A 14,857-nucleotide genomic window follows, 5' to 3' on the forward strand; every position below is an offset into this window, starting at 1 on the left:
GTCACTTATAATCACATTCTAAAAGCCTGCTTTTTTTAACTTTAAGGAAGACTTTATTTAAGACTACTGTAATATGGGAGAAAAATTTAACTCAATAATGTGTAAACAAAATGTAGGAAGATTTTAAAATGCTGGTTAGCTGGGGGGAGAGGGGAGGTAGATGGGGTAAAACGGGTCAAATATGTGGTAACAAAAGAAATTAACTATGGGAGGTGAACATATAATGTAAGCATATATATGTCTTACTGTTAAAATGTACAACTGAAACTTACTGGATTTTGTTAACCAATATCACCATAAAAAATAAAAATAAATAAAATAAATAATTGAAATGCTGGTTAGCTAATGGAGAAGTATTGGAAAATGTTAGGGGGAGATTGGTCAATGTGAGAGATCATCTGTGTTTGCTATTTGTCACTTACAGAAGTTAGGCTTCTACCCTCCCACAGAGACTGGGAGATAGGGCCTTATGTTTTTTGTTTTTTTTTTTAATTTATTGTGGTAAAATACACATAACATAAAATTTAACATCTTTTCTTTCCCCAGCTTTATTTAAATATATTAGACAATTAGTCGCTCATATTTACATTGTACAATTCAATGAGTTTTTTTTTCAATTATAGTTGGCATACAATAATATTTTAGTTTTAGTTGTACAGCATAGTGATTAGAGCTCAAGTGGTCATCCCACTAAATCTAGTACCCTTCTTCCCCCCTTACCTATTTATTACAACATTATTAACTATTTTCCTTATGCTACACTTTATATCTCCATGACGATTTTCTAACTATCCATTTGCACTTACTCCCTTTGCCCTTTTTCACCATCCCCTCCAACCCTTCCTGTCTAGTTGCCCTCAAAATATTCTCTGTATCTATGAGATTGTTTTCATTTTTGTTATTGTTATTTTGTTCTTTAGGTTCCTCCTGAAATTCAGGTGGTATTTGTCTTTCACCATCTGACTTACTTCATTTAGCACAATATCTTCTAGGTCCATCAAGGCAATATCTTTTTCTATCCCCTTCCTTTTAGTCTGTGTATGTCTTTTAATCTGAAGTGAGTCTCTTGTAGGCAGCATATGCAGGGGTCTTGTTTTCTTATCCATTCAGCCACCCTATCCTTTGGTTGGAGCATTTAATTCTTTTCCATTTGAGGTAGTTATTGATAGATACGTAGTTATTAACATTTTTTATTCATGATTTTAATACATGTTTTTTCTTCTTAAAGCAGTCCCTCCAACTTTCTGTAATAGCTTGGTGCTGATGAATTCCTTTACTTATTTTTGTCTAGGAAGCTTTTTATCTGTCCTTCAACTCTAAATGATAGCTTTGCTGGATGAAGTATTCCTGGTTGTAGTCCTGGGTTTTCATCACTTGAATATTTTGTGCCAAACTGTTCTGTACTGCAAAGTTTCTTTTGAGAAATCAGCTGCCAGTTTACTGAGTACTCTCTTGTAGGTAACTAACTGCTTTTCTCTTGTTGCTTTTAAGATTCTCCCTTTTTATATAACCTTTGGCATTTTAACTATGATGTGTCTTGGTGTGGGCCTCTTTGGGTTCCTCTTTCTTGGGATTTTCTGAGCTTCCTGGGATTGTATGTCTATTTCCTTCACCAGGTTAGGGAAGTTTTCCATCAATATTTCTTCAAATAGCTTTTCCACTTCTTGTTCTCCCTCTCCTCCTTCAGGCACCCCTATTACACGGATAATTTTACATTTAATTTTGTCCCAAAGACTCTTTAACTTATTATTATATTCTTGGCTTCTTTTTTCTCGTCGTTCTGATTGAGTGTCCTTGGCGTTCCCATCCACTATATTAATGGTTCGATCCTCTTTTTCATCCACTTTGTTAATTCCCTCTAATATAATCTTCATCACAGATAATGCAGTCTTCATTTCTACTGGTTCCCTTTTATGATTTCCATTTCCATTTTTTTTATTATCTCTTTGTTGAAGTTCTCAATGAATTCATCTACACTTCCCCTAAATTCATTGAGTATATAACCAGTGTTTTGAACTCTACATCTATTAGATTGCTTGACTCCACTGATTCCTGGGTCTCTGTTTTGTTCTCTCATATGGTTTCTGCTTCTTTGTCTTCCCATTTTGGCTGCCTTTCTGTGTCTGTTTATATGTACATAAGCAAAGCTCCTAAGTCTCTTGGTCTTATTAGTGTGGCTTTGTGTAGTAGGTGTTAGTGGCACAGTCTTGAGAGGGCCTCAGCTACAGGCCAAGTTTAGCCCCAGCCTGTGCCCATTCAGGGCCACCTGTTAAGACAGAGCAAGCAATCCACAGATGCTGTGCTTATAGTTGCCTCAAGAAACCATGCCAGAAACTGAGGTCAGCTGCCACCAATGTGGGTCTTGGAGCTTGCTCAGCAAGTTGCACAGGACTTGACAAGGACACAACTAGATGTGGGCCATGACTTCGGACAGGAGGAGTTTCAGGGAATCCTCTGGGTGGAGTGACCTCTGTTATCCAGTTTGATGATGTCTCAGCTATCTGTGGTGGCGCTGGGTCTGCATACTGGGAGTGGGGAGGGCTCAACAGAGGAACAATGGATACCACCAGCACTTCTGCCTGAGAGAAAGCCTCACCTCTGGCCCTCACTTCAACAATTCAGAGTACCCCTGTATGTCCCTGGTGCCCCCTGCCCCCAGCAGCCTACTGGGTGCTGGTGCTCAGAACAAGCGAGGCTGTCACTGCAAAAATTCAGTCACAGACACAGCCCCTTTAAGAGTAACGTCTGCAGCTGCTGCAGCCTCTGTCTCGCTCAGCCATGGTAACCTCGCATCCTCGGTCAGTCCTACCTCCTCCCATTGCAGGGTGATTTTTTATTTCTCTCCCTAGTTATACAGCTTGTTCATCTAGACCCCAGGCGACTCTGCTTGCTGTTTGCTTTGTGTTTCCATGTGTTCGCAAGAGCAGATGAACAAAGCCTTTATCATCTACGCCATTTTTCCATAAAATTTAACATCTTAACCATTTTTTTAAGTACACAGTTAGTGGTATTAAGTAAATTCACATTGTTGTGCACCCATCTCCACTATCCATTTTCAGAACTCTTTTTATCTTGCAGAACAGAAACTATATCTATTAAACGATAACTCCAAAATCCCTTCTCCCCCAAGCTCCTGGCAGCCACCATTCTACTTTCTGTCTCTATGCTTTTGACTAGAGGTACCCACTCTAGGTACCTCACATAACTGGAATCATATACTATCTGGAAAGCTTTACGTTTTTTACTAACCTTCCCACGTATATATTTTTGTCATATTTTACATCTTTTGTGTGCAAGTGTGTGTGTATGTGTGTGTGCATGGGCACATGTATATCCCTTTATTATTGTAGTTACACATGATCTTACTACTTTTTCTTTTAACCTATATTTACCATATATATGGTTGATCCCCTACTTTTACTAAATGTTTGCCTTAATACATGAGTTTTTTTTCTTTCTGTTATTTTCTTGGTTTTACTTTTGGCTGTTTCTTTTCTACTTAAAGAAGTCCCTTTAACATTTCTTAGAGTGCTGGTTTAGTTTAGTGATGTTGAACTCCTTTAGCTTTTGCTTGTCTGAGAAGCTCTTTATCTCTCCTTCACTTTGCTGGGTAAAGTGTTCTTATTTGTAGGTTTTTCTCTTTCATCACTGAATATTTTTGCCAGGGAATAGCCCCATTTTTATTTCATTGCAAGAAGTACTCTCTCATTAAATTAAATTTAAAAATTTCTTTAACAATCTCTGCTTTTAAATTATATTTGGCTGCTAACTGAAGAAAATTTTGAGGAAATGTCATATAGTTCTGATATACTGCTAGTTATTTTTGCTGTAAACTACTGCCAGTAATGTCATTACTGTTCATCTGTATTTTTATAAAATGCCAGTAACTCTGTACTCTTAATTTTCTAGGCTTTGTTTTAATGAAGTATTAAAGTTGAACTTTTTGTTTCTATGAAAATTTTTGTTTCTACTAAAGTTGAAACTTTTTTTTTCTATGAAATAGATAAATGGTGAAAAGAGCGAAAAGAATGAGACCACAGAGAAAGGTAAGTATGTACAGAAAGAGGGAGTTCTTTTAGGTTATTACTCAGATCTTTTAATCAGAATAAGCTTCAGATTTTACACAGTGAGATTTTAACATTGTTTCTAATCTGTATGTAAGCTTTATCATTTTTCCTAACCTGTACAAATATATTGAAAATGTATGATGTTCTGAATTTATATATCATAGAGAATATTTATGGTAATATGCAATTGAAAGCATCAAAACCACAGTTTGTAATATTTTTCTTTTTGAGATGTAGTTTGTATCGTGGTCAAGAACATGGACTCTCAGAAGGTAGACTGCCTGGATTTGAACATTGGCTCCTCCTCTGAATTTCCATGTGATTTTGAGCATGTTACTTAACCTAACCTAATTTCCCCATTTTTAAAGTGGGGGTAATAATAGTGTCTATTTAATAGGGTTATTGTGAGGATTGAATGAGTTAATATATGTGAAACTAGTAGAACATGTAGTAAACTTTATATAAATTATCTATTACTACTTATGACTCTAGGTTGAAGACTTAATTATTTAGAAGGCTTCTGCACTCCCTTCAAAAATCTAAACCAATAATTTTAATGTTATTCTCAGGTGGTGTTGATGCTCTAGTACAAATATGTTACCTAAAGAACAAGACTTAGGCAATTGCAACTTTTCCTCTCAGAAAAGTTTTAACTTAAATATTAATTGTACGTAACATTAAAATAAATTCTTTATTTAAAATATTGCCAATACAACAATCAAATAAACTTATTTAGTAAGATACTTTCCTAATCAATTCATTCTAAGATTTGTTTTTATTCATATGTTCATTTTTATCTTACTCTGCTTTAATTCTCAATGGTTTGTTCTCAACCCGTTTAGACTGTTTTGTTGTCAAAATGATCTTGATGTTTAGAAAGGGAAGTAGCATTGTTATTAACAGCTAGGGTATTTTAGCTTAGGAGATACTGTAACTACATTCTTCTCACAGCTCACTGCTGAAGAAATAGTTCTTTACATATTTAAGCTCTCTTGTAGTACTTTTCAACCTTTCACTCAGGTGGTAGAAGCTGGAAAAAGAAAATAGCCACATTGAGAATGTTTATTTTGGCTGGATATTAAAGAGCTAGATAGTAAATATTTTAGGCTTGGGGCCCTATGATCCTTGTCATTGTATCATGAAAGCAGCAATAGACAGTATGTAAATAAACGAGTCTAACTGTGTTCCAATAAAGACAGGTGGTTGTAATCATGAAACACAACACATTTTTGACTTGTCACTCTGGGAATACTTGAAAATCTAAAATAGCCCCCATAAGACCCCATCAAAGACTCTTTTAAAAAAAGAATTTAGAAACTTTTAAGAATTTTTGAGCCATATATATTTCTTCTGGTTGACAAATTTCAAAAGGCTTAATTTTTAAAAATAGAATATATTCATGAATTCACATATTAATTTCTTTTACTTTATATCAGTAATGGAGCCGACACCAGATATAATTGTAATCTCAACAGCAAGTTTTGGTATTTAAGTTTCTATAAACAGAACATTGAACTTCTATAAACAGAGCATTGAAGTTGCTTGATAAATGTCAAGAACATATTTAATGCTAGTTTAAGTTTGGTATTTAAGTTTCTATAAACAGAGCGTTGAACTTCTATAAACAGAGCATTGAAGTTGCTTGATAAATGTCAAAAACATTTAATATTAAAATTTAAAAGGTAATTAGATAGATAGATAGATAGATAGATAGATAGATAGATAGATAGATAGATAGATAAATGAAAGGTGATAGTGTAATGGGATAACAGGTATATGACACTAAGTACACTTCGCTCTTCTAGAAAAAGCTGTGCTTGTCCTGTGTTGTAATATAGCACACAAAACTGGTGTTTCTTGTCACATATTATCTCTCTTGATTAAAAGGATCCATTACAGCAAAAGAACTATATACAATGATGGTGGATGAAAACATCAGCTTGATTATAATGGATGCTCGAAGAATACAGGATTATCAGGATTCCCGTATTTCAGATTCTGTCAGTGTTCCTGAAGAAGCCATCAGTCCAGGGTAGGTCATTGTATATTTATATAAATGGTAAACTGTGGACAGTAGTAAATGATACTACTTAGCTTTATGAGTTTCTGAAGCATATGCACCAAATTAACTAGAATCGTGAACTAATTGAATTGTTTATTTTGAAATTTCTCATACTATTGTAAGAGTACACAGATACTTTTTTTAAAGAAGAAGCAGTATAGCTAAGTAATTAAGAAAGATTGTAGACTCTAAAGTCAGACTATAGTCACATTATAACTCTATCTTATTAGCTACATTACTTCTACCTGACCTCTCTAAGCCCATGTTTCCATCTGTAAAATGGGAATAATAATAGTACCTATCTCAGAGGTTTTGGGGAGTTTAAGTGAGAAATTTTATATACACACACTTAGCACAATGCCTGGCACTAATAAAGACTTACCAAAACATATATTTTTTTTCTCTCATTAATTTAAAGTTACTTTTATGGATATATTGTATATTAGAAACTCATAACAATGACAGAGCTAAAACTTCAGATCCAGGGCTATTTTCAGTATTAAGTGTTATATAAATCATGTAACTTCTCGAGGTTTTAGTTTTGGGGATTGTTATTAATTCTATTCTAGAACTAAGTTAACATTAAGAAAATATATTTGTTTAAATCAGGTAATGAAATTTGCATAGTTTTAGGCACATTTCAGATGCTTGATAAATGTTTGACCTGAAAATAGAGTGCTTTGTAAATATGCCATTTATTTAGTTATTTATTTATCTAATTTTTTTAAACTAAATTGTTCAGCTTGAGGATTTATATTTCTGTGAAACAAGGTGGACTCTGCCCATTCCCTCTTATCATTCCTCTACCCTGAACTACGAAACAGATTGATAAGTATGCCGTTTAAATATGAGATTAGAGTGCTTAGTCTAATCAAGGGGCTGTGAATATATTCCCAGGATTGGAAAATATAAAGTTATAATTAATCTTTAGATGGTCTAATCTATACTAACAGAAAGCTGATGATTTTTATTGAGTTTGTTTCCCAAAATGTGACATTTGGACTACTGTAAACTAAAGATGAGTTTAAGTATTCCCCTTTAATTTCTGTTTCAGTCCTTCTGAATTTGCTAAAAGAAGCTTCAGTTTGGTGCCAACATTCCTTTTTAATATTTGCTAATCTCCCTTTCTTACCAGAGAGCAGGCCTTAGAGCTTTCTCTAGACAGCGTTGTCTTCAGCTGCATGATGGTGATTACTATATTTTTTCATTGTCTATTTAATACAGTGTAGTGTACATACAAAAGCATTCCTATCCTCAGTATTTAGCCCAGTAAATTTCAAATGCACTCATTCAGCTAGCATCTGGACCAAAAAACAGAACATTATCATCACTCCAGAAGCCTCTCTTGTGCTACCTGTCAGTTACTGCCCATATCCCAGCTACCCATAGGAACCACCAACTTCTAACAGATTTGTTTTTGTAGTTTATAGTAATAGAATCATACAGTCTATAGTCTTTTATGTGTGCCTTTTGTAATCAGCCTTATGTTTGTGAGAGTCATCTGTATTGTGTACAGTTGTAGTTCATTTATTCTTATTGCTGTACAGTGATCTGTTGTGTGAAAATATAGAAATATAATTTATTGATCTATTTTATTTTAGGATTATCTTTTATTGGATATGATGCTATTTTCCCATGTATATAGGGATATACATTTTCCTGTTAAATGAATTTATTTAAGTAAAGGATCACTTTCAATTAAATAGGTAAATTAACTAGTAATTAAAACATTAAATAATCGACAAGGTAGAGCAAAGTTGAAGCAATTTGTGAAGATAATACACAAAAGAGTGAAGTTTGGGAAATACTGGTTGATACTATTGTTTTCCAAAGTGTTTTCTGAAGAATACTAATCTTGAGTTTTAAGACAAAGAGTATTTAGGCAAATATATCCCTAGAGTCAGAAATAGTCCTTAAGAATATCACATTTCAGTTTTTCTCATTCATTGTTGACCAAGCATCTTTCTGATGTCAGTATATGAAGTGAGACTTATTACATGACAATATTGTATATTCTTTTTTTCTTTATGTGCTGATACAGTAACCAACATTATTATATAGGAATAGGATTCTTTTTTCTTTTTAAATAATCTAAACCATTTAGTTTTAGTTATGAATAAAAGTTTTACCAGTTCTGCCCAGCTTGCCAGTATTGTCAGTTAAATATTAAAATGCCCAGGTGCTTTGTTAGGAATAATACGAAGTTTTTTACCTGGAGGAGCAAATATGTATTATTCATTCAGTTATTCAGTAGATATTTACTGAGCACTTACTATGGGCTGGGTTACCGTGGTTCTAAATGCTGGGGCTAAACCATTGATCAGGCAAAAATCTTTGCTTCATGGAGCTTATATTTTAATAACAGGGAAGTAGGGTAGGTGAGACAATAAAATTTAAAATGTATATGTGCTGTTGATAAGTGCTGCAGAGATGGGTGCGTCAAGTGTGTTTGTTGCGGTGGATGTTAAAATTTTAATCTAGGAAGTCTTCACAGAGAAGTTACTACTGAGCAAATCGTGAGGAGATGAGTGAGGGAAATGACTAATGGCATCTGAGAGATGAGGGTTTTAGACAGAGGGGACAGCAGGAGCAGAGGCCCACAGGCAGGAGCATACCTGGTGAAACCAGCAATTACAAGGAAGCCAGTGGCTGGAGTGGAGTGGAATGGAGTGGAGTGGAGTAGAGTAAGGAGGCAAGAACATAGTGATGAGGACATTGTGATAATAGGACTTGAGGGAGGGGCCACATGGCAGGCCCATTGTAAGGACTTTAGGTAAGAACTTTAGCTTTTCTGTGAGCAAAGAGGAAGTGAACAGTGTGCTTTAATGTAGAGATGATATTATTCACAGCTGATGATGCAAGAGGCAACACAGCAAAGCAGCTAAGAGCATGGACATGAGCTAGATTGCCTGAGTTTGAATTCTGGCTTCACTTGGAAGCTATAACCTTGGGTAGGTTACTTAACCTCTTTGTGCCTCAGTTTCCCCATCCATAAAATGGATAACAATGCCTGCTTTATAGTATTGTGAAGATTCAATGAGATTTGATGAGAATATCAAGCATTTAGCATAGTACCTGGCACATAGTAAATGCCATATGTATTTTTTAAACATTTGGGTATTTGGTTAACTATTATCTGTATACATAGAAGAGAACAGAAATGTAAATAAATAATGTTATCCAAGTGATCCCCCAGTTGTTTATACTTGGCTGAGAGAGGTGCTTAGATGACTTTCTCTGTTTTCAGTTTGGCCTCTTTTTTGTAAAGAGTCAGAACTGAGTCTACTTCTTTTAGTCTCTAATAATTACTAAAATATATTTCAATATTATGAGGTGGTAAAGTTATTAAATGTTTTGGGATATTTAATATCTTAACATAGAGTCTGACCTTAGAAAGGAATCTCTGTTGAAGTTTGCCGTGGTGTGATAGACTGTGGAACAAAACTCAGTGTCTTAGATTAGACCACTCATCTACTTTTGCCCCAATACAAATGTTAATACATTTCAGAGTCACTGCTAGTTCGATTGAAGCAAAGCTCCCAGATGATTCTAAAGATACATGGAAGAAGAGGGGGAATGTGGATTATGTGGTACTTCTTGACTGGTTTAGTTCTACAAAAGATTTACAACTTGGAACAACTCTACGGAGTCTGAAAGATGCACTTTTCAAGGTTAGCAAGTTTCCTTATTTACTGTAATTGCAAGCCTTCTCTGGTTGTAGAAAGGTATGTTCACTAGTTTGTCTTAAGGACAAGAAGATCCATTATGCTTTTGTTGTAGTTTTTTTTTTTTAATTTAGATTTAAAAGACTAGTTTTGAACTACCAAATAATAGTAAACTTTTCTAAGATATTAGAATTTTCAGAAATATAAATTTTCTGAAAAAAATGTTATTTCTTCGTTTTAAGAATTAGATTATGAAACAGAGGCAAAGGAAGAAGTCACTAAGGAAAAAAGATTGATAAATTTGACGTCATATTATAAAAACTTAGGTGTGAAAAAATACCATTAGATTAGAAGGCAGAAGACAAAGATATTTGCAACAAATATGGCAGTGATTTAAAATACCTAAAATCCAAAGGGTATTTACAAATAAGTAAGAAAATTACTTAAAATCAAATGGTAAAATAAATAGTGAACACAGATAGATACAAACAGAAAAGGAAATGCAAATAACAAAAACATAAAATGGTCAGCTATACTAGTAATCAGCGAAATGCTGATTGAAACAATGAATGCCATTTTTATTGATCAGGTTAACAAGAATAAAAAATAATTCTCAGTTTAATTTGTTAAATTATTAAACAGTGATGACCCTGAATGCTGGTGAACATGTGCTAAGAAAAAAAATTAATGCTGGTAGGAGGGTCAGTTGATGGAACATTGCCCTCCAGGAAGGCAATCTTAAAAGCCTTAAAATAATTTATGCTTTAAAATAGAGAATCTAGAAATATACCGAAATATATAGGTCAGTATATGAAACTGCCAATATTCAACGAGTTTTTGACCTGTGAAAGTGGCATTTTCATAAAGTTCAACCTAAGATAATTGAAAGTTTAGTGTATGATAAAGATGACATAATGAAGCAGTGAGGAAAAGATGGATTGAAATGAATGATTTGGGGATGGCTAGCTAGCCAGTAAGTTAAAGAAAGAGGATACTTACCATATTCCTTAGACCATACTAAATTCTAAATGGGTCCAAGATATAAATATATTGATGTTTCAATCATTTCAGATGAAAAAGTATTAGTAGATATTTTTATTATCTCGATCCTAAATCAAGACACCATTAAAGAAGATCAATATATTTGTGTTAAAACATCATAAAGTAGAAATCAGGACAGATATTTGTAATGTATATGATAAAGACCTGTTTTCCTAAATTTCAGAGTACATTCACTATTTACTAAGAAAATAGCAAACTCTGTAGAAAAAAGGACGAAGGATAAGATAAATCATAGAATGTAAATGGTTAATAAACATATTAAAAGATGTTTAATTTCACTGATAAATGCAAAGTAAAACAATATACGATTTTATGGCCAAAAGTTTGGTAAAAATTATGTAATGGACATTCTCATACACTGTTGGTAAGTGTATAAATTAGTATTGTCTTTTTGAAGCAGCATATACCAAACCTTTAAACTAACAGTTCTACTCCTAGGAAATTATCCTACAGAAATACACAAATACTTTTTTAAGGTAATTTCAAAGATTAGCAATATATATTAAGGACCTTAAAATGTTCATTTGCATTCGCTCAGCAACTCCACCTTGGGGATTTTTCCTCATGGAATTGATTGTGTGTGTGCATATGTAAAGAAGGGTTGCCAGTGTTTATCTCAGCATTGTTTATAATTAAATGGGAAAAAAATAACAAGTGTTTAAATGATTTGTGCGTGTGTGTACGTGCGTATGAAGTAGAATATTATCAAGTCATTACAAATGATATATTGTCTTTATTAATAAAAAAGCATAAAAGTTTCATTGTTTTGTAAAAATAAAATTGTTTGAAAAGTGTGTATCTACATAGAAAACTAAAAATAAACTTTGAAATATTATAGTGCTATCTCTGGACTGTGAGGTTGTGGATGATTATTATATATTCACTTATTTTTTTATTTTTCTTCTAAGATTGTGGATTACTTGTGTAGTTTTAAAAACTTGATGTAGCCATTTATTTCATTTAATACTGAATTTTTTAATTAAGCTCTCTTTTATCTTTTAGAAGATGAATCTTCAAGAGAGCAATTTTAAAGTTCTGGTTCTTGTGTTTTTAGCTGTCAGGAGACTGCTGCCAGATTAAAAATAATCTCCTTATTTTATAGTGGGAAAGTAAAACTGTCCTGCGTAACGAGCCTTTGGTGTTAGAAGGAGGCTATGAAAACTGGCTCCTTTGTTTTCCCCAGTACACAACAAATGCTAAAGTCACTCCGCCCCCACGAGGCAAGAATGAAGAGGTGTCTATCTCATGTATGTATGTGAAAATTTTTGTTTACAATTGCTTCAGTAAAATAAACTTTAAGATAAATTATTTATGTTCTCAGAGTAATGTTCTTGGTTATGTGTGCATTTGTCTTATTAGATAGCAATTTATTTCAGGCATAAAAAATACAAGATATCCCCACAGCCTGGAAGTAAATGTTTAATTCTCTGAGACTTCTTATTGTCACCTCATTTAGTTTACATTTAACTATCACATATAACATGCATGAGATATGTCAGTACTATTTATGGGGTTTGATGTTCTTTCAATTTATCATTATTCTTTTCTGGATTTTAGTGGATTTTACTTATCCTTCACTAGAAGAATCAGTTCCTAAACCTGCTGCACAGATGCCACCTCTTCCTATAGAAGTAGATGAAAATATAGAATTGATAAATGACCAAGATGAGAGAATGGGACCACTAAATATATCAACTCCAGTTGGACCAATTGCTATTTCTAAATCTGATGTTTCACCTATAATTCAGCCAGTGCCTATTGTAAAGAATTTTCCACAGGTATGTTCTTGATTTTCTTTTAACTTTATTGTCTCTTTTCTTTTAATATTACATTAAATATATATCACAGAAATGAAGTTTTATATATAGCCTTTAATATTTTAGAAAGAAAAATATCAATGAGAAGAATATGTTTTAGTATCTTTTTTACTATAAAAAATTTTCATTATAATTTAGTACTATTACCACAGCAGTATTAGAATAGATAATTGGAAGGATTTTAAACCCAGCTGGTAGTTCATTTACTACAGGCAGTACCAATAAAAGACTGTATTACCACAGTGAACTTGAAGAATTTTTTCAAAAATTTTTTTGAATTACTATGTAACCCATAGTATTTTCCCAAATAGTTTGGCTTACAGATGATTGATATGTGATGTCAGTATTTTGGTTTGAAACAGTACTTTAGTTCCCTTTTCTTAGAATTTGACCCATAAATAAAAAGGCATATTTTAACAATAATTATTTAAAAGATTTTAAATAACTAAGATATTATGATAAAAAGTTGCAGCTTTTTTCTTTTTATTAGATTTTATGGAAAAGAAGGTTAACTTGTTCACTCCTATACATTTTCCCATAAGATTTTTTAGCATTCATTAAAATTTTTTTTTCCTTAGATACATTTAAAACAGTTTTCTCATTTGAAGTAAATCACATTTGATTTGTGGGGAAGGCTATGAAAAGAAAATTTAGTCATTTTTTGGTTATTAAATGAGGTAGTTCACTTATTCATGTATTTAAAGTCTTCTTTAATATATCAGATTAAATCTTAAGACTAAATAGTATTTGATTATACAACTTTTCTTAAAATGTAAATTAAAAAAATGTTTTAAAAATCTTATTGCACTTTCTTTCAGTATAATCAATATTATTTGAACCGTAATCCCTTTGTGGCTTTGAGATATGTGCAGTTTGTCAAACATATTTTGAAGATTTTTATGTGAAACATGAAGATTGACAAAGATTAAGCCATGGACTCTGATGTTTAGAAGGAGAGACTTATACAAAATCAGCCATAGCATAAGGCAGAATATTATAATTGCTCTAATAGTCACTGGAACACAGAGTAAGGAGAGAAATTCTGACTGAAGGTATCAGGGAGGTCTTTAAGGAGTTTTTATCAGGGTTTTAAGAGTTTAGTGGGACTTGAGGATGGAAAAGATAGTAGAAAATTGTATGACTAAAGGCTCAGAGCATGCTCTCGGAGCCAGGAGTAGTTGAGACATGCTTGGACACAGCTCTCTTTTGGAGAAAGACTGCGATAGTAGATAAGATTGGAAAAATAGAGAGGAGTCATTAAGGAGACTTGGATCAAATTGGATTTTATCCTGTAGGCACAAGGAAACCATTAAAGAATTTTAAACTTGAAAGCAAGATGATCATAGCTATGCTTTTAAGATTAAGGAAAAATGGATTGAAGTTACCAGAATGTGGATGGAAACATTTATTTTGGTTCCTATCCAACCTTTTATAGTTAACCTCATCTTCATAGTGGTTCTTCCCACTTCATTCTCAAATGTAGAAAACAAAAGTGGGAATAGATTTTTTTTTTTAAGTGAAGGTACAAAAAGAGAAGTGAGAACAAAGGAATGATTTCTTCTTCACCAACTTCTTCCTATACTGTTGTTTCCTAATGGGAAAACATGCAAATCATTTTATAAGAACACTATGCAGGTTGTTACTTGCAGATATTCTTGTAAGTTCTCATTTTTGTTTCAGCGAACTATATTCTCAAGAAATTATATTAGGGTCGCTTCTAACAATTTGGTAGGGTTAGTATGCTATTAAATTGAGGTAATAAGCATTTAACTCATTAAATCAAGAATTTAGATAGTTTACTACTCAACTTGTAATTAGGATTCTATCTCTTATGGAAGTTGTTATTGGAATATTTTATTCATTCTTTCAGCAACATATCTATTTACTATGTTAGGCACAGTCTGTATCCTCCTGTAACTTATATTCTAGGAGGAAAAAAAGATTTTAAATTATTAGTTATTTAATAATTCCAATAAGTACTATTAGGGAAAAGAATATGGTATTAGGAGAGTATATGTCAGGGGACTTGGCTAGTTTTGAGATCGGGAAAGTCTATTCTAAGGGACACATATTTATATCAGGATCTAATATTATGGTGGGAATTATCTAGATGAACAGCCGGTATAAAGGCCTGAGTTGGGAAGAAGCATGGCATCTTTGAGGAAACTTCTTTTTAAAAAAGGG

The 14,857-nt window shown here is 33.0% G+C and overlaps 1 protein-coding gene across 4 annotated transcripts in view; it reads left to right on the forward strand.

Annotated features, from left to right (window-relative positions):
- The window catches only part of USP8 (ubiquitin specific peptidase 8), a 48,293-nt gene that overhangs the window by 21,634 nt on the left and 11,802 nt on the right, over positions 1–14,857 (forward strand). For all 4 annotated transcript variants that reach the window (XM_011355100.2, XM_011355102.2, XM_011355101.2 and 1 more), the window contains 5 exons: positions 4,004–4,046; positions 5,955–6,099; positions 9,638–9,800; positions 11,959–12,103; positions 12,414–12,634. In XM_011355100.2, the coding sequence (XP_011353402.1) occupies positions 4,004–4,046; positions 5,955–6,099; positions 9,638–9,800; positions 11,959–12,103; positions 12,414–12,634 (717 nt within the window). The remainder of the gene's footprint in view (positions 1–4,003; positions 4,047–5,954; positions 6,100–9,637; positions 9,801–11,958; positions 12,104–12,413; positions 12,635–14,857) is intronic.

This window comes from Pteropus vampyrus, unplaced genomic scaffold (genome assembly GCF_000151845.1).
Source record: "Pteropus vampyrus isolate Shadow unplaced genomic scaffold, Pvam_2.0 Scaffold19, whole genome shotgun sequence".
Classification (NCBI taxonomy): Eukaryota; Metazoa; Chordata; class Mammalia; order Chiroptera; family Pteropodidae; genus Pteropus; species Pteropus vampyrus.